The sequence below is a fragment of the Corvus kubaryi genome, unplaced genomic scaffold, assembly GCF_017639235.1.
Source record: "Corvus kubaryi isolate FWS band 111438036 unplaced genomic scaffold, C.kubaryi_AGA036_p1.0 66, whole genome shotgun sequence".
Lineage (NCBI taxonomy): Eukaryota > Metazoa > Chordata > Aves > Passeriformes > Corvidae > Corvus > Corvus kubaryi.
In genome coordinates, this window is record NW_024582054.1 from 2,998,811 (window position 1) to 3,018,495 (window position 19,685).

At 43.9% G+C, this 19,685-nt stretch overlaps 1 protein-coding gene across 6 annotated transcripts in view; it reads right to left on the reverse strand.

Annotated features, from left to right (window-relative positions):
- Positions 1-618: 618 nt before the first annotated feature.
- The window catches only part of SMOC1 (SPARC related modular calcium binding 1), a 131,882-nt gene continuing 112,815 nt past the window's right edge, over positions 619-19,685 (reverse strand). For 3 of the 6 annotated variants that reach the window (XM_042048207.1, XM_042048204.1, XM_042048202.1), the window contains 3 exons: positions 12,879-13,126; positions 5,836-5,886; positions 619-4,088 (listed from right to left, as the gene is read on the reverse strand). In XM_042048207.1, coding sequence (XP_041904141.1) covers positions 4,072-4,088; positions 5,836-5,886; positions 12,879-13,126 — 316 coding nt within the window. In that variant the 3' untranslated portion in view covers positions 619-4,071. The remainder of the gene's footprint in view (positions 4,089-5,835; positions 5,887-12,878; positions 13,127-19,685) is intronic. The other 3 variants (XM_042048203.1, XM_042048206.1, XM_042048205.1) reach the window with 3 other exon arrangements.

Below are 19,685 nucleotides of genomic sequence, written 5' to 3' on the forward strand. Positions count from 1 at the left end.
CAAAGCTGGTCAAATGCACTTGAAGGGGACAGTGTGTGGCCTCCTCTGCCACAGATCTCGTGCTGCAGCCTCTGATGAATGCCACTTCCTTGTAGCCTACAAAAATCTATGTTTTACAGTAGCAGCAGCTTTCCAGCATGACTTGTTACTTACCATCTTTGAGGATTAAAAGGTGTTAGACAACAGCTAGAAGATACTATTTCAGGCTCCCATGTAGCAAGGCATGACCTGGAAAGCAAAGTATGAAGGCTCCCATGTGAAAGAGAGGGGCGAGGACATACAAGCTGCAGTGCCCGTCTCCTACCCATGGTGGGGGAGATTGTGCTATGAGATCCCATGCCCCATCTTCTGTAATCATCTCTACAATCCTGCTGAAGCTTCACAGCCTTTCTAAGCAGGCTGGGCAGATCAGCTGTCATCAAACCACAGAGATGCACTCTGGAGCTTGTTTTAATTCAGCCTGCTTACACACAGGGGAGAAACACCACAGACCTCCAAACCCAACCACAGACTGACACTTGACTCTCCAAATAGGAGAGTCCCCTTCCCTCTCCTACAGCCCTGTAGGGATAACTGGAAATCAAGATTCAACAAGAAACGACCACAAGACACTGGAGCAAAAGTTACCTATTTTATTACAAAACCAAAACCAAACAGATGCCTTTCAGTTCAACAAATTATGCCATAGGCAGAAATGTGCTGGGGCAGGGTAAGTTCAATATAAACTCAGGCCATGGAAAGCAGTGCCTTCATGTGTATGAATCCCACTGTAACTCAATTTCCTACAACACACTATGCCCTTGGAAGATCAGCAAGAAAAGATAAGATTTTTTTACTTCTGGCAGCAAGAACAGATGACTTGCACTGTTGAGTCCTGGGAATCTTCTCTGTCCCAGCTGTTTTCAGCCATCATTCAAAGTAGAGCTGAAGAGGCCCAGGACAACTTGAAGGATGAGGAGACACAAGCCCATGGTCTGCTTTCAGGCACAACACTGACACTCCCTGTGTTCCAGCTTCAGGAAGATGCTACTGATGCAACCACCAGATAAGGACAATTTGGCCTGGCAGCCAGGTGGACTGGAAATAAAACCAAGAGGGGAAGTGGGCAGCTGAGGCACTGCTCTCATCTGATGAGTACAGGTTGTTGGACAGCTCACAGCTGTGTGAATCAGGACCAGTATGGTCTGCACAATCCTGCAACACAAACCCAGAACAAGTAACCCGACCTCTACCACAATCATGCTGGTTGGGCCTTCCATGGCAATGTACAAGTGCTGCCAGAAGCTGTTCGGAGACCCACGCAAATTCAGCAAGTCAGGATGCAGAGACTTGGACTTGTCTTGTGAAAGGGGAAAGCAGTGTAATGCTTGCTCCCCAATCCATCCGTAAAGTCAGCCTGGCCTAGCAACAGGAATACCCACGAATACCAAATTTAACCAACAGCCACCCCTTGTTTGCCTTCCTTGAAGAACTGACCCAGTTTTAGTTGCAAACTGCATGTGAATACAGGCCTTTTGGAGGGGAAGGACGCAAGGATGAGAAAAAGGAGGTCAGCAAAAGGATTTATGTGACAAGCAGGAGTGGTGGCTGGCTGGTTTACTTCCAGAAGGAGATGCAGTGAGTTTTAGCAGCTCTGCAGTCCCCCCACAATCTTGTGGGGCACTGCCCAGCCCCAGTGCCTGGCTGATAGAATTCCTAGAGGCATCCAATTGTCTGCTTCTGCTGGATGTAACTATACATTAAAAAAACCCCAATCAAACAAAAAACAAAACAAAACACCACCAAACAAACAAAAAAAACCCACCCCCAAAAAAACCCCAAAGCACCGAACACCAACCAACCCAGCAGCCAGAACTTTTAATCCCTAAAACTAGAATATTAAAATGGAGAGGGGGTTTTTTTATACAGTTTCTTTCATTCTTTACTCTCTACAATAGGATTAGTGAGTGTGACAGGGACATTTCTAACTATACACTAAACCAAATTATTTCAACACACAAAAGATGTGCCCTGGGCATTAAAAAAAAAAAATCCAAAATAACAACAAACAAAAAGAGAAGAAGCAATCAAGAAGGTGGGAGCTTGCAGGCCAAAAAAGCACATACACTGTATGTGAGAAACCATGAAGATCCAGCAGCAGGATCTGCTCTTGCTGAAGAGATGACTTCTTTATATTATGGTGGTGTGATGTATACTTCAGATATTACCAGAGGTGTTTTCAACCATGTCATATGTTTTCATTAGCTCCAATATACTTCCCAGAGGAAGAGTTATTACTACTCTTAAATGGTTATTTATAGAAAAGCTTGTTAATTTTTCTTTTTTTTACCTTTCCATTTTGTCAACAAGCACTAACTTACTGCATCAGGACACTTTTTTTGGTGATGTATTATCTCATGCTATTGTCACGATGACATGACTGAGTGAAGATGCTGTGTTCTATCACCTTTTACCAAAGCAACAAGAGCCTTGAGGGATGAGTCCAGTCTCTACAGTAACCCACTGCTGTTGCAAGCAATTTTTCGTGTGTTCTCATATTAGCTTGTCATTTCGTCACCTTCACTAGAGTTTCTTCTAACAAGTGCTTGGTCCAGAGACAAGTGGCAGAAGGATGACCAGGTCTGAAGTGGGAGGCTGCTCAGAACAGGCGAGTGCTGCCAGTGGTTGGAAATACACAAAGCAAAACACTGCGTGTCCCACCACACTCTGCCCAAACCTAGGACTGCTGATATGGACACCCTTGCCAAAGAAACAACTTTGGTAAAACTGCTAGTGGTTGAAACAGCCCCTGTGGCCTCCAAGAAAGCCAGACTCCTCACTCCAAGCCTTCTTTGTTACTGCTAATCACACCTCAGTGTCACAGTACCCAGGAGGTACTGGCAACAGCAAATCAGGCAAAGTGGGCAGGCACACCACTGTGCAGAAGGGGAGCTTGGATACACAACCACCAAGGACAAGAAAAGTCGCCGCTGACAGACCTTCACCAGTGAGCACAGCCCAAGCTGTACTGTTGAAACATAAGTAAAGCAGACTCTTGGGGACCAGCAGCATGACTGTGTTTGTCTGCACTGACAAGTACATTCTTTGCCCTTCAGCAAAGCACAAGGCAGGCTAATGCTGCTTTTAGCAGGCTTCTCAAAATGTTTATTGTTGTACAACATATAGATGAACATTTTGTCAGAGAGGAAGATGCAAGTCTTCACTCCACTGACTCTACTGGGCCTATGGCTCCCACATCCTTCCTACAGCTTTAGATTCCAGAGGCATGGCACATCTTTGCTAAGCATATTATCTGAGCCTGAATAGCAATGCATTTGTATTTCATTTCTGCCCAACTTGCAACGGGTGCACAAACTATGTTTGCACATCCCTAATACAACCCTTTTCTATCCCTACTTTAAGCAGCTTTGCAGTGCACCAATACTTACGTGAAATCTGTGCTCTCAAAAGCCCAATTGCCTGAGTTGCAGAGGGATTTATGGTAAGAAAAGGGGTTCAGCTGCTCTCAAGAAGCATTTGGTATCTGGAGCACTGCGTGCATATTTGCAAGAACAAGTCATGCTGACACACTGGCTCCTTTTTGCATGGGGGTGTTAAGGCTTGCCACTGAATGATGGTTTGGTGGCAGAAATGAATGCATCACTATAATCCATTAAATGCAAAGTGTCCCTCTAACCCTAACAGCCTTCAAAAGCAAAAGGAGGAACAGAACAGTGACTCCAACCCCTGTACAAGACAACTGTACAATTTACATATATATTTATATACAGTATATAAAATTCTTTTGAGTCCCGGTGAACTCAATTTTACATCATCAGTAGCTGTTCCAATTTTAAAAAGTCATGATCCTGCTTCCCTCCACTTTCTGAAGTATTAGATAATGGCATTGAAAAGCAATTAAAAACAAACCCAAACCATTATTTTAAAAGTGCAAACATTCTGGGTGCCACTTCTGCTATGCTGGATGTTGCTGATGCTGCGTGCTTGCTCACAAGCAGCAAGGTGTCTGTCTGTCACTGGATCTTTTCTTCCTTTGGGTCAGCTCCTGCCTTCCCTTCTTGTCTTCTGCTCCTACACCAAGCGACCTACTGAAAGGGTAGGGTGGGGTGGGCAAGGAGGAGAAAGACAAACAGAACAGAAACAGAACAAGTAAGGGAAAAAGGCAAATTAAAACAAAAAGAAACCTGACTGATAAAGATCCAGTATAGCCTCTGCTGAAGCCATGGCCCCAGAGAGCTGAGATCCCAGAGTAAGTTGTGAGGCTTAAAACAACCAGGGGCTAATGAGACAGCCTTGCTGAAAAAAGCACTGAATGAGTCACATGGAGCCTTAGGGACTGACATATTTTTAAACACAAAATACCACTTTCCTCCCCCTCCTTGGAAATGGGCACGCAGTCTAGGGAAACAACTGATCCAACATCCCTTCCTCTGCTCTTCTGCCTGGCACAGCTGATGCAGAAACCCACTGCTGCCAGGCTGCCCTGCCACCATCTCCCCCATCAGCCACAGCCAGCTGCCTCCTTCCCTAGCAGACAAGCAGGTCTTGGAGGAGGCCTTTCTTCAGAAAGCTTTTGTTAAGCCCTTCATCAAAGGTTCTTAAAAAAACCCAAAGCTCTTATGGGATCAGAGCTAGAGCTCTGTGGATTAATTACAGGTGAAAACATGCTAAAGACAGAGCACAAGTAGGGATTTGATTTTCAAAGAGGAGAAAGGTTACTTCACTGGGAGGAAACGCCTCAGTGGGATCAGTGCTGATCAACATGCCCTGTCACAGGGGGCAAATATTGTCAAATGCAAAATTATTTCAGGTAGCCATATTTGCAATTGATTGCACAGCTCTGCACAAGGTGCCTTCAGTGCTCAATGACCAGCTCATAAAAACAACTGATTGTTTTCCATGTCTGTAAGTGCAGTGCAGCGTGGGAGTGGGGATGACCTGTCCTGCACTGAGCACTTTGAGTGATGAGGAAGAGGCTGAAGCCACAGCACGCAATTGTTCAAATGCCTCTGCTCAGCTTTTAGCAGCAGGCAAAAGTCAAGTACGTACTCAGAATGGAGGACACACCAGGAAACATCACATCATCAATGTACAAGGTATAGTTGATCTTTATCTTCAGTTCTCTGTTCAGCCCATCTCACCAGCACCAGATACATACCCCAGGAAGATAAGGAGGACAGCAAGAGGTGTAGGAAGACTTCTGGCATTAAACAAATACACAGCCTAGGTCTTCTCAATACAAAAAGGAGTCTAACCAGACATATGCAGGACAGCTATAGAACAAGTGGCTGAAGATAGAGGCAGGGGAGAACTTCTCACTGCTTCTTACAATCCAAAATGAGAAGTACTCAACAGAATCATGAGGCATCAAGTCTAAAATCAAAGCAAATTGTGTTGTTGTTCATGCCTGATGAAAGGGTCCATGTGATTCAATGCCACAAAATACAGGAGAGAGCAGACCTTCACCATGATAGAGAAGAGTCTTCATGGGAACCTGTCCATGGAGTAATATAATGTAAACACAAAAAATCTCCTACATTATTGCTTGACAGAAGAAGAGAGAATAGGATAGGAGAGTATTCATCCCATAGCTACTTTATCCTATTCTAATTCCTTAGCAATGTATTATCTATTCCAGCAAAAGACATAGAGCTGGACTTAGAAATGATGCAGTGGAGCTGCATGTTGGTCTATTTATACCTCTTAAGAACAACTTTGGTTTCCAGCTGTTTCTATATTGCTGTTCATGAACATGGCAGAGCAGGGGAGAATGAATTCTGCAATATATGCTTTTCACAGAAAAAAAAAAACCCAACATTTTGACAAGATACTCACTGAAAGGGTTAAGGCCTTGTCTTTTTCCATTGGGCAAACTGCTCAGGCTACCTGTAAAATCCAAGAACCACATTAAAGGCAGTAAATGCCATGGCATGACAAAGGAACCTTCCCCTTGTCTGTTGCCAGAGGGCAGGTTCAAAGGAGCCCCTCTGAGCATGCTCACAGCAAGTCCTGCCAACACTCCTTTCAGAACCACATGCAAGAGTCTAACCAATGTGCCTGAGATGAGAGATGTTAAATACTTGGTGTTGTAGTAGCTGAGTATCATGAAATCCAGAGGTTGTGCATGGGCAAGAAACAATTACAAGGTTAAACTGGACTGCGGAAGGAGAAAGAAGAAAGGAAGGATGCAAGTAGTATCACAAAGTTTCCCCAAGCAATCAAAATAATGCCATGTAGAAAGGGGGCAGGCAGAAGAGTGAAGGTGCCGGCAATACAGATAGCCAAGGTTCATTAAATCTTTCACTTGGACCAAACAAACAGGTGCCTAAAATCAAAGACCTGAACTTATTATACCTGGCAGAATGGCAGAGCTGTGACTGCATTATGAGATAACAGGCACACACACCCTACACCAGATGGAGCTCATGGCAAGGGCCTCTCACCTCAGAAATAAGCCTGTTCCTACTGTGCACTGGATACGGACAGCTCAAGGATTACAGGAGCTCTCGAAAGCATGTCACATTTCCTGTGAGCTGCTTCGTCTGATTTCAGAGGAGGGATTAGCTGAAAATGGGAACTCCTGCTCCCAGCCAGCAGCAGTAAGCCTGTTGCCACCCTCCACTCCAGCCTATGACTGATTTGTTCATGCACATGACCTGACTGCACCGCTCGCTCTGCACATCAAGTACTCTACAGCACATGCCACTCTGTGCAGGAATGAGATGGGCAGAAGCTCAGAGGGCAGGGGAGAGGTGTAGGAAGCTGGGCTGCAAGACAGGAGCGGAGCTACTGGGAAGAAAAAGGCAGGGGGAGGGAAAGGTGACAGTGGTCAAGACTAAAATGGGTTGCAAAGCACCACTTGTTGGCTTTAGAGAACATTACTAAGAGAAACTGTGTAAGCACAGTAAGTTATTCCAAGGCCCCCAGACACCAGCCCAGTACCAGCCACCTGCCCTGCTGGGATCAGCAGCACTGTGGCTCGCTGATGCCCATGTGTCAAACATGGCTCTGCTGCCATGGGCAGAGGATCCACTGCCAGGGGCAGAGGATCTGCCTGGACTGACTAGCACTCACAGCCTGGACCCTTCATGAGCAGCTCCCAGAGCCCCAGAGGGCACTGCCAGGCCATGCATCTAGAGAGCAACCAAAAGAACCCTCTCGCCTTTAACACCCAGTGCAGGTAAGCCTGCAGCACGGTGCTGTGCAGGAGCACAACCTATCTCCAGAAAGAGCTGAGAGAGCTCCATCTGTCTTTGGGAAAAGGCAGGGAGCTCCAGGCCGGTGTGTGCAGAAGGCAGGAGCATCCCTCCCTGCCACGGCCAGCGTGCTCGAGGGCACGGCCCAATGCAGCCGTGCAGGAAGCCGTGCTGCAGCTCATCCCCTGCTACTCCAGGGAGAGAGAGTGCTGCCTTCCGCAGGGCAGAGAGCAGCCTTCAGCTGTCTGCTTGCCATACAAACCAGGCCAGCCACGTATACCTGTCGAAGGCAAAACCCTGCCACAACAACACTGCACTGCTGACACAAAAGAGAGGAATGAATACGGCAAGTGGTGACCGTGGGTTACTAACATATAACTGGGAAACGCTTGGGCATTATTGGGTAACATCCCATCATCCAGAAAGTTTCATAAAGCAGAGTATTTGCTCATCCTCACAAGCAGACTGTTTTGGATAACAGTTCTAGTCACACTGGATTAGGCCAAGTGTCTTTCAAAAGAAAAAGTCCCAAGGAAACCCCAGCAGCTTTTTATAGGAAGAAATTATTTCTCAGGCATACTGAGCAAACCTTTCACCTTTTGGGGAGAGAAACAGCCTTATCTTGTGTTCTCAACACAATACTGATGTCCTGATTCATACTATCACTTACTTTTGTCAAGATTAAAGGCAAATTATAGCACCTCTTCAAAGGGGACTATCTGAACATGACAAACAAAACCAAGCGCTGAACCAGGGCAGCTCCTTCGATTCTAATCTAATAGCAATTAAATGTACTTTAAAATTCCTTTTTAATTCAGTCATTACCTGGTTACAGTTTTCTCATGGCCACTCAGATTGTTTTCTATCATCATTGGTCCAGAGGCCTTTCCCAGGTGACTGCTCTTTGCTACCTTCTCCCACACAGCTGCTTGCACAGTAATAATAGAGAGCAACTTCATTCCCAGCCTCCCAAGCATGCAGTTACTTCTGAAGATAGCAATAAGAAAGGTCCAAAACATCACGGAATGAAATCTGCTGTTCAGATTGTCCATCACTTTTCCTTCCTTCTGTAATATTTCCTCAGATGCAGTAGAAAGTGACATACTGTTTAACTACACACACATACACTTTTTAATTAAGGTATTTCAATCCTGTTTCTGGACTGCACTCTTGGTGGCTGGGTTCCACCTCAGATGTCCTCATGGCCTGTGAAGCACGCCCAACACCTACCATCTGACAAGCTCTTGGATAGCAAAGTAATCACGGGATCTGAGCTGGCAGAAGGGAACTTCCCGTCAGCTGGCAGAGGGACATTTCTTTGCTGCTTATTCCCTTAGCTCCTCTTTGGGCAGGCACAAAATGCTGACTTTGTCTTCTGAATTTGGAAGAATATAGAGGTAAAACTCAACTCCAGCATTTTGCAGCCAGCACAAGTAGCATAAGCCTCACTCAGAACTACAGCCCTTCTCTCCAACATCACTGGACTCCAATTAATCTTGGGTCCAGTAACTTTCCAGAAAAGCTTTACAATGTGTGTCTATGTCCTCTGAAGGATCCTGCCTTTTGACTAATGCAGAGAGCTAAATTTGTTCTTTGATCACAGATGGTTCCCCCCTTAACTCAGGCTGTGCAGACTACACTGAGGAATGCTAACTTTTAACAGGCTGTAAATCAGTCTGTTTTCCTTCCACAATTCCTCAAACAGACAATCCTAGATCAAGTGATGGCAAAGACTGTTTCTGGCATACTCCAAGCTAAAAGCCCTGCCTGCCTGTTCTGCCCCAGTTTAAGAAACTATTTGCAGGCTTCTGCAAACACTCAAAGGCTGACTCTTACGTGGCTACTCCATTCTGAGATCCAAGAATGGCATTTTTTCCATGCAAATGGCACCTGATAGAAACAAGTCTGGTTTAAAAAGAGGGACAAGAGCTGTGCAAAGTGGACACCAGACCTAGCAGATTTGCCATCAGCTTTCTGGGTCACCATAAGGATGGAAAAGAGGAAAGGTTTCTGATAGACTGGGCAGCTGTTTTCCTCACTGGAGAACCATTGGTTGGCAGTACCCACCTATTAGGTTACTACAGACATGAAGAGCCTGCTAAAGAAGGGAACACAGACAGAACTAGGCATCTCGGATAGATTTGATTCTAAGCTGGAAAGAGCTCAGATTCAGGTTTGCCCTTCCAAATATCCCGGCAGAATCCCCACATATAAATCTTATTTGGACTCTCTAGGCCCTGAGAGACAAGTAACAGTAATGTGTTATCTATGCCCTATGCTTCCTTTAACCAACTCTATTTCCATGTTTGGGTGGAGCTGGCCACCAAAAAAAAAAAGCAAAACACTGATAAAAATGCGGAACACTTAATATGTGTTTTCCTCAGCCTTCTAAATACTAGAAAATTTGTATTATGTTTGATTTTCAAAACCATTACAAGTGTTCAATTTGCCTAGCAAGAGGCATAATCACCTGGAATGATGACCCAATTCATTTTAGTCCTTATGCTACTGGATACCCAAACGGGATTTGGAATATCTGAGCTAAGTTCATTTGTAATGAAGTAGATCAACGGGAAATTAAAATTTTCCTTGCCTCCCTCCAACCCCTCCTCATCCAAGCCAGACCAGAAGGACCTTTCAAACAAAGCTTTTGCTGAAACACAAACATTTCCATGGAAAGTTTTGTTTTCATCTGACTAGCAGTTTACAACTGAAAGTACTAGCTAGCTCTTGGCTTGGACCCACAGTGACCCCAGCAGATCTTTGGAGGCCATGGTACAGAGAAGAAACAGCAAAATACAGGGACTGACTACATGAATCTGTGATCAGGATAAAGGGAAGTTAGAGTAGGGGTAAGATCGCAGAATCATAGAATGGGTTGGGTTGGAAGACACCTTAAAGATCATCTCATTCCAACCCCCCCTGCCATGGGCAGGGACGCATTTCGCTAGACCAGGCTGCTCAGAACCCCATCCAACCTGGCCTTGAACACTTCCAGGGATGGGGCACCCACAGCTTCTCTGGGCAACCTGTCCCAGTGCCTCACCACCTTCACGGCAAAGAATTTTTTTCTCGTATCTAATCTAAACCTACTCTCTTTCAGTTTGAAACTATTCTTCCTTGTCCTGGCACTCTGTGCTCTTGTAAAAAGTCCCTCTCATCTTTCCCATAGGCTCCCTTCAGGTACTGGAAGGCCACAGTTAGGTCACCCCAAGCCTTCTCTTTTCCAGGCTGAGCAATCCCAATTCTCTCAGCCTTTCCTCACAGCAGAGGTGCTCCATCCCTCTAATTACCTTGGTGCCCCCTCCCCTGGACTCACTCCAGCAGGTCCATGTCCTTCCTGTGCTGGGACCCCAGATCTGGATGCAGTGTTCCAGGTGGGGTCTCACCAGAGCAGAGGGGCAGAATCCCCTCCCTCTCCCTGCTGCCCACGCTGCTCTGGATGCAGCCCAGAACACCATTGGCTCTCTGGGCTGGGAGTGCACACGGCTGGGTCATGTCCAGCTTCTCACCCAGCAGCACCCCCAAGTCCTTCTGGGCAGGGCTGCTCTCGATGTGTTCATCCCCAGCCTGTGTTGATATCAGGGACTGCCTTGAACCAGTTGCAGGACCTTGCACTTGGTCATCTTAAACTTCACAAGATTCCCATAGGGCCACTTCTTGAGTTTGTCCAGGTCCCTTTGGATGACATCCCATCATTCAGGCATGGCAACTGCACCACTCAGCTTTGTGTCACCTGCTAACTTGCTGAGGGTGTACTTGATCCCACTATGTCATTAATAAATAAAGAAATTAAATAACACTGGTCCCAGTATGGACCCCAAGGGACACCACTTGTCACTGATGTCCATAGGGACTTTGAGTCATTGACGACTACCCTCTGGATGTGACCACCCAGCCAATTCCTTATCCACTTAGTAGTCCAACCATCTCCCTCCAATCTAGAAAGGATTTGTGGGGGACTGTATCAAAGGCAAAGATACTGATTGTTCCTAAATTTAGCAGTTCTTATGAATAGGAAGCATGAAAAGATGCATCTACCTCCTCACAACTTCATGACTTCTTAAAAAAGATCCATCACAAACTTGTTTACTGCACCTCTAGAGCGCTCTCCCTCAGTTCTTTCTTACACGTACCTGCTCTCTGCACTGCCCCCTGCACTGCTTTTTAGTCCTCACCATCCTTTAACTTACCCATTTATCTTTGATCCTCAAGGCTCATCAGGTCTGTAGTAGGTATATGGAGCTGTACGATAGAACAAGATCAGAGCCCCTTTTTGACCCCAGTCCTGTCCTCATACAACAGAACAAACCATGAAAGGTCAAGGCTGTATTCTCAGCAAATAGTTGGACAAACAGGCACTCACAACAATGTCTTGCTGCCTTCTTTCCCCTTCACATGTGCTCAAAGTTTCACATTTTCTTTCTTCCCTCCCTTTGATTTTTGTCCCCTTCCATAAACTAAATTTTGAACAGTCAGCTGGCCAGGGCAGCAGATTCCAGAGTGTCTTATTCCAGGCCAAATAGCAATAAAACTCATTTGGCATATTCATCTTATTGGGAAGGTAATAAAATTAAGGATTGCTATTTTGGTATGTCATTCCTCAGTGAGGTACTGATGACTAAAAAAACACCTCCACTGGGCTAGGGAAGCTGAATGCTTCTCACAGTTGACAAGTAAAGCTATATGCTTACTATGGTAACTAAAATGTTTGCAAAGCACCTAGAAAATGCAACTTCCCAACACTCAAATGTACTGACTTCCCTTCCCACTCGTGCTAAATCTGAGAAAAGAACTAAGGAAAGATTAAGATGGGAGAAAAAAAAGCTATCCACCCTTCCCAACTACCATAACACTTAAAACAACAGCTGTCTGCACAGCCAAAACACCTGCACAGGAAATTAGTCCCCTGGAATCTTGCTGTTTGCCTTCTCCTGCCAAGCAAGTCTGCCCACAGTCAAGAATGACTGATAATTATTGAATTTGGGTTGAACAGTTTCAATTCCTAAAACTTCCAAAAATATCTGTTTGGTTCAGGTCCCAACAAATGATGAGGTGAAGATGAAAAAAGGAAGAAAAGGCAGGAGGTTGATTGCTCAGACACTAAACAGAAAGGAAAATAGGTTATTCTCATGCCTTACTTCTCCCCCAGTCTTGAAGTACAATTTAAGTCTGAAAAAGGGCAACAATACAGCCCTGTGCTTGCTTTCTGAGTTGTTCTCTTTGCATCATCCACTTTCCTGCATGCTGAATTTAGCAATGAAAATAAATATTGTTTCTGTTAGTCAACAGGGTCTCCAGAGAAGGACTGGGTCTGTGCTGGCTCATACATCATCCAACCTGCATGGCTGAGACAACAGAATCTTGTTAGCAGGGTATTATTCAGAAGGGACCTGATCTGAACTACAGTTTCCAAGGACTTTACAGTACAAGCAGACTTCTGGTCAAGGCTCATCTGTTGCCCTGTTTCTGTATAGTGCTTAGCACAAAGGTCTGTGATAAGGCATAGAAGATGGAGCCAAAATACAAGTAACAAACTACATTTGCATCGCAGTATATTAATCCCACTCATGTGCTCACACAAACTGTGACACTTTTGAAACAGCTGGGAGAAAACAGATTTCTGAGTTTGCTGTAATTCAGTTTTTATTTTCATGCAGTAAAAGAAGAAAAGACACTCACCTCCTTCCTTGCTGACTCCCAAACACCCTTTCAGCTCCTGAAGTGAGATTGACTTGTCCTTGTTGAGGTCACAGTAGTCAGTGAAACGCCGGGCACATTTCTTGGGCTTGGCTTTCTTCTTCACATAGCGTTTGAAAGGCTTTAGCTCCCGCTTGTTGATGTCATTGCTGCTGTTGTTGTCCAGCTGGCTGAAATACCAGTGTACCACTCGCTCCTCTAGTGTGTGGCTGGGGTCTGGCTCAGAGAACCTGGAACAGAGGAGGCACAGGCCCCCAACAAGTGGGTGCTCTCACCAACACTGTCAAGCACAAGCTGAGGAGCAAGAGCTGCTCATCAAATCAGGCAAGTGCTATGCTGTATTTAAAGAAAGCAAAAAACACAAGTCTTCCAATCTCCTCCTTTTAGCTGGGCTCTTTTGAGACAGACAAACTTTTTCTAAAAATCTCCTTTAGCATTAACAAGTGAATTGCTGAGAGAATCTTGGAGTCTGATATCCTCAGTAGCTCTGGTTCTCCTCACACCAGTTGCTGAAATTCTGCCTAATCCCAGAACGATCCTCATTAGAGGGCAAGAGACAATCTCCTTGGTCCTTTTGACCCTTGGGCTCCCATAAAAATTGCCAGCAGGAGAGCCATGAGTGTCAGCTGTCATGCTAGTTTCTGTGACCATTACTTCTAGACTTCAGAAAGGGAACAAATTAATTTAATGCAAGACACATTTATTATTTGAAAGCATCCTTGGCAAGACACAATATTCTCCCTGTATCTGTTTATATAATCTGAACTCCTGTGCTGTATTTTCAGCATTTTTCATGCTTTTCACATAGCTGATTTACACATAAGAGTTCCACAGCAGACAAACACCACAAATCCATTAAAAGCAGTACTACAGAGCTGGCAACTTCAGTTTGTTTCATTTCTTACTCATTGTGGTATTACAAGTTTGATGCTATTTGACTCACTTTTTCTTTCTGTAGACAATAACAATATCAGAGAGGAAGAGAAGAAAAAAAAAAGGAGGAACAGCAACAGCTATAGACACACAAATAGAGGATGTTGCCTTTCAACATCGTGCCATCACTGAAGAGGCACTGTTATGTCACACCATTTAAGCAGTGTCTGGTGCTCTGCAGCAGCAGTGGGAAAGGTGCTTATTCCTCAGTGATACTGAGAACCAGGGAAGAAACTCTTTCTAAGCTAGTCTGTCCTTTCTCCGTATGATGAGTGTGCCAACAGAGAAAGCTGAAAAGAAGCTGAAATGAGGCTGAGACCTGAGCCTTTTTTTCTTCCAGGAATAAAGCATTTCAATGCATGGAAATTAGTGGATAGGTAGTCAGACATGCTATGCTGGCACTAATTGCTCTGACTTATTCCAGGAGACATATCCAGCTGCTGCATAAATTCCTTCCTCAGGAAGGAGAGAGGAACAGTTGCCTGCTGCAGGCAGCCAGATTCTGGTGTGAGTTTGGGGTATTTTAACTGATGGAGAAATACGAACCCAAGTACCTTATAAAATGCTCTCCAAGACTGCCACTGACCTTGTTTCAGAAACTAGTAGGATCTACACTTATATGGTCACTGAATTTTTTTTTGTTGGGAACTAGGAGAGAGAAAATTCTTTTGACTTTCTGGTGTGGCCAGTTTGCTTTTAAAATTCAGCTACAGAGCCTGAAAAATACTACCTCATATACTCTATCCCCATGGTAAATTAAATCATTTCTGAGGGGGAATCTGCAGCATGCAGAAATCAAGAACTGGAGTTTAGGTGGAGAACTGAGATCCTCATTAACCTTCTCTGATGGCTTTTACAAATGAGGATAGAAATCAGAAAGGTAGCCCCTATCCAGAGATACATGAATCCTTGCAACAAGTAAACACACACAGTACAGAGAGGCAAAAAAATTGCATTACATTTTTCCCAGGGTTTTACTTGAAGCTATTTCCTTCATTTAATTCCTAACTGAGAGGCAGGCTGGCATTCAGTCACAGCATCTTGTCAATGTACAATGGGATAAACACTGTGCAGGAGGAAGAAGGGGTTTGGAATAAGTCTGGCTTAGTCTGGGGAGCCAAAACACCAGCTAAGCACCTGGAATCACCTATGGACAAGCAAAAATTGCAAAACTGTCCCCAGGAGGTTAAGGGAGTGTCCGGATTTTCTAAACTGTATGCAATGACCAGGATGACAGGAGAGAATAGAAACATATCCTGTGTCTTGTTTTTATGACATTTATTAACACAGCTATTGGCCTCTCTCCCTTTTGGAAAGAAGCTGGCTATCATTTGAAGACTAGCATGTTTCCAACAGCCTCAGAGAAGTTCTGTATTACCATGGGCAATACTTTGCTGAGGTAGAAGAATAAAACCTGAGCTTTTGCATGTGAGGTTCCCCTTGTCCATGCCTTGGCTTGCCCTCATTTACTGAAGGCCCACAACTGGAGAGGCAGAAATGGAGAAAATAGCAGAATATCTTAGAACCAACAGCAGAAAGACAACAGACAAGAGCTTCTCACTACTTACTGACGAGGCACTCAGAAGCAGGATTTAAAAGTGCCTCTTTTCCAGGGGCACACCAAGGAGGAGCTCTTATGAGTTATCAAGAAAGGCAACATGGCTCTCTTCAGCACTTCCACAGAGAGAACCAGGAAAATTCACAGGCTAATACAAATACATTGACTCATGAAGTGACAATAAACCAATCTTTGCCATTACAAACATGCTGAGAGCTCATGCTGAAAACTGCAGCATGCTAATAGAGCTAAAAGGAATTAGTTTTATGGCTATGACTTTAGGAAAAAGGAAGATACAGCCATTTCTGACTTTTTACCACTTTCTGTTGGCTGGCTTAGCAGGACTACAGTTCCTGAGATGGTTGGTTGCCTGTCCTCTCTGATTATCACCCAGAATCCTAGCACAGGAAGCATCTCCATCATCTCAGGGCAGCCATATCTCCCTGGCTCATGAAATTCCATGAGACACTACAGAAGCATGAAGTTACAATGCCGTAACTTCCTTGACTTCGGCCGCTGCCCCTGCAACGCACTTAGGCACCGCCCATGAAACATGAATTAATGCAACTACACAGCGCTGCTAGGCCACCTAGCTTTGCTGATGTGCCATGACACCAACCATGCCTGCTGGGTCAGCTCAGGTAAGTCTGGGGCTCTAACTGCCCAGTGAGCACAGACTTGGCAGTATTCCAGAGGACTGTCCCTCTATTTCCTCCCCATTACTGTTTCAAGAAAAGTAAGTCAGCCCTCAGATACAAACTTCATTTATTCATTCAGACCACAAAGACAGAACAAAGCTGTCCTGTACATTTTCAATTTCCAACATCCCTTGCTCTAACACTAATCACACTAAAATCCACTGAATTCTAGTACCTCGCTTCAGTGCTGTAGCAGCTTTGTAAGACCTAGTAAGAACAGACACTACCAAAATGAAGACAGCCTTCTCATGTTGACTGCATTACAGCTGTACTTGCTTTTCTTCCTAATTGTTTCTCTTTAGCACTCTGTGGCAAAACAATCAGTCCTAAAGAATGAGTGCTAGGGAAGAAAGGAGCTCTGTGTAAGCTGATTTTCCAAACGTAACCTGCTTTTGTTGGACTGCTTTTGTACATAAGCCAGAAAGTTCAGCTCAATTATGCAGCATAAGCCCACCAGTATTCCACCAATGAAGAAAAGCATGGTCTGTCATTAACAGCGTAAGACAGCAAACCAGCTCTCAGCTTTCTTACAAATTTGTTGGCATCAAGTAGGCTCTTGCTCCTCCTTCTGTATAATGTGCTAAGAGCTCCCTCATAGCAGAACATTTATTTCTTAGGTGGTTTGCGCTTGGAGATACGTGTGTTAAGGTACTGGAACTTTTAACAATACTGTCTTCCAGATGAGGCACACTCCCACAGAATACCTTCACATCATCTGGTGTAACTGGAAGAATGCAAAGAGGCTTTGCAAAAACACAGGCATACACTTTTGTAAGCTGCACTGAAATCTGGATCAGAGAATGACTGCCAAAATATCAAACAGGCAGCCTGAATATGCACTTTGCATGCAATCTGTAATGCTTTTCAGCCCTTGAGGCCCCTTATGAGAAAGGAGCAGTTAGCTCCCTGTGAAGGAGCAGGGAGGAAGGGGAGGTATATAGGGTAAAGTATACAAGAGCAGTAAATCTGAGACATTACTCCCCTACAGAAACATGTACATGTGCAATCACAATATGCTCCATAGAACCATGATGTCAAAGTGTAATATGTCCCAGTAAATTTTACTAAATAAATTGAAGTCCATTCCTACCAAAGCTGGTCCTTTGGCCCCTGAACACTTGCAGCCCCACTGCAAAGGCTGCATGGATCCACAGCACTGTTGCAGTGACAAAAAAATCCTAATACAAACTACTGCTTGGACAGAAAGCAAGGTTGCAATCTCTAAGTACCCATCAGGTGATCACCTGTTTGAAGACTTAGAAAATCTATTCTTTTGTAATACAAACTTTATGTAGCAACACTAGCAGCTGAGGCAAAAGGAGGGAAGGGCCGTAAGATCAGCCCATCATCTAGCTGGACTGCAGAGCCTATAAACCAGAGGGAGCTATTCCAGGATGAAAGAATACTTGATGGACAAGAAGCTGCTAGCAAATGCAACAGAGTAAAAAGAAAAAATTAGTCCAGCTTTCATTCCCAACACACAAGGCATGTTTGTGGTCAGGATGTCTAAAGGAGTTAAAGCTGTACGTTTCTATGACTTGTAAATATTTTGCAAGGATATATATACCCTGCTTGGTGCTGCTGCTGAATGAAGAACTGATGGAGAGGGACTGACCCCTCCAGTCAACGACCATGCCTGCATTGATGATACCCACCGAAGTGCCAGCACTAAGCAGTGGAAAGCAATGAGTTTAACAAACTGAGGTAAAATTCAAAATTGTTACTTCTCTGCTTCAACTTCTTACACCCATTTTGTTGTTCTTTGCAGTTGCCTAAAGTTAAAGTCTGTAACAGTGAAACATGGTTTGAATCAGAGAGGATTACTCTAATGGAATTGCAAAAGGATCCTGTATTTATTATTCCCCCTTTCCTGTAGCCAAGGAATCAAGAAGCCAACAAAAAACCTAAGCTGTGTTCAGACTAAACAAAAGGGTACTACACAGTCCAAATTCATTATGGGAAATGCATAATTCCTCTACAGTTAAAACTTATCTCCCTATTACAGGCCAGTTTCTTCCTCTCCTTAGGCTAAGTTGTATATGAAACATTGTTCTGAACACAACTTTTCTAAAGATTGTAGGATAAATAATATAGAACATTAAAAAATCACCTCCCTTCACTCCTCATTGACTGCTCAAAGACCCTCCTCTTACATGAACTCTCCTGTATCTTTAATCAGGCTAGAATTTCCATAAGAGGACAAAGAGAAGTTGGTATCCAACTTCAATTAAAATGCAACAGGAGTTGAGCATCAACTTCCCCACGCTGTTTAAAAGTGTCAATCTTTATTAAAACATGGATCGGCTTCAGAACACCCTGGAGATGTGCTGAGCTGTGCTTGCCTGCTTCAAACTGTTCAACTAGAGCATGAAAAGGAACCTCGGGGTCATTTTCTGGAGTACTTTTTGAGGCTATTACATGGGGAATAATTGGCAACTTTAAATTAAGGGACTGATAGCTGCTGTGTTACATGATAAGGGTGGCTGTTGTAAGCTGCCCATTCACCTTAAATTCCACAGGGCAGTAATATTTTTGCTGATAATGCAGCAAGCCATAATGCACACATTTTGGCAACTAAAACTCATTTCTGAATTGGCAGGGACCAAAGAGAATTTCTCAGATAAGGGAAACACAGGCTGGGATTCGCTTTGATCTAGTTTAGTTTAGGCCCTGTGTAATATGACTATATCAGGATTAGAAAACAGACTAAAAGGTACTAAAGCTAAGTCTAAATTTTTAAGTGCTGTTCCTATTATATAGTACGTACTTGTGAATAATTTCAATAATGCTTTTTTTTTCCAACAGGGATACCAAACACTGGCTAATAAACCAATTCCCTACAACTGCTCCCTTAATTACTTTGAAAACATACAGTAACAAGATGTGCCTTTGAGTTATAATATAAACTTAAAATTAAGAATGAATTTTACCAGAGATTTTCTGTTTCAAAACTCTAAATGAAGTCTATTTGGGTATTATGCTGTAATATAAGCTAGGGCCATGAGGAAGGGAAGTTCTCATCTCATTTACATTATTGTAAAGCAAGAGTAACTCAATTTAAGTCAATAGCTTTGAACTTTCTTAAACAAGACAAGACCTATAAGGGATTACAAGGCTGTTTTAAGCATGCCCAGTTTAAAAAAAAACCCAAAAGTTTTATCAGGTTTTGCTTATGGGGCATGCAAGAATCCAAGCTACTGCCTCACTTTGCTGCTACTAGATTGTTTTTGGGTGCAATTTAGCACAGCTCTATGTAGTATTTCAAATGCCAATCTCTGATGTCTCCCCATGCTTCTCCCTCATCACCCCACTCACTCCTTCTTCCCCCCACCCAAAAAAAAAAAAAAAGTAGTTAATATGGACATTAATTGCAAAGACACTCAGCAAACACAGAAGTTTTTACTCACATATCCAGATTCAGACTGAAGGCAGCAGGGTAATCTAATCTGATTTCTTGTATATCATACCCACAGAATGTGAATCAAATTATTCTTGGGACCATAACTCAGGTTTGACTAAAGCAAGTCTTTCTGAAACACATCAGGCCTAAGATGAAAGCCTTAGGGAATCAGTCACCTCCCTCATGACTTCATTCTGGCT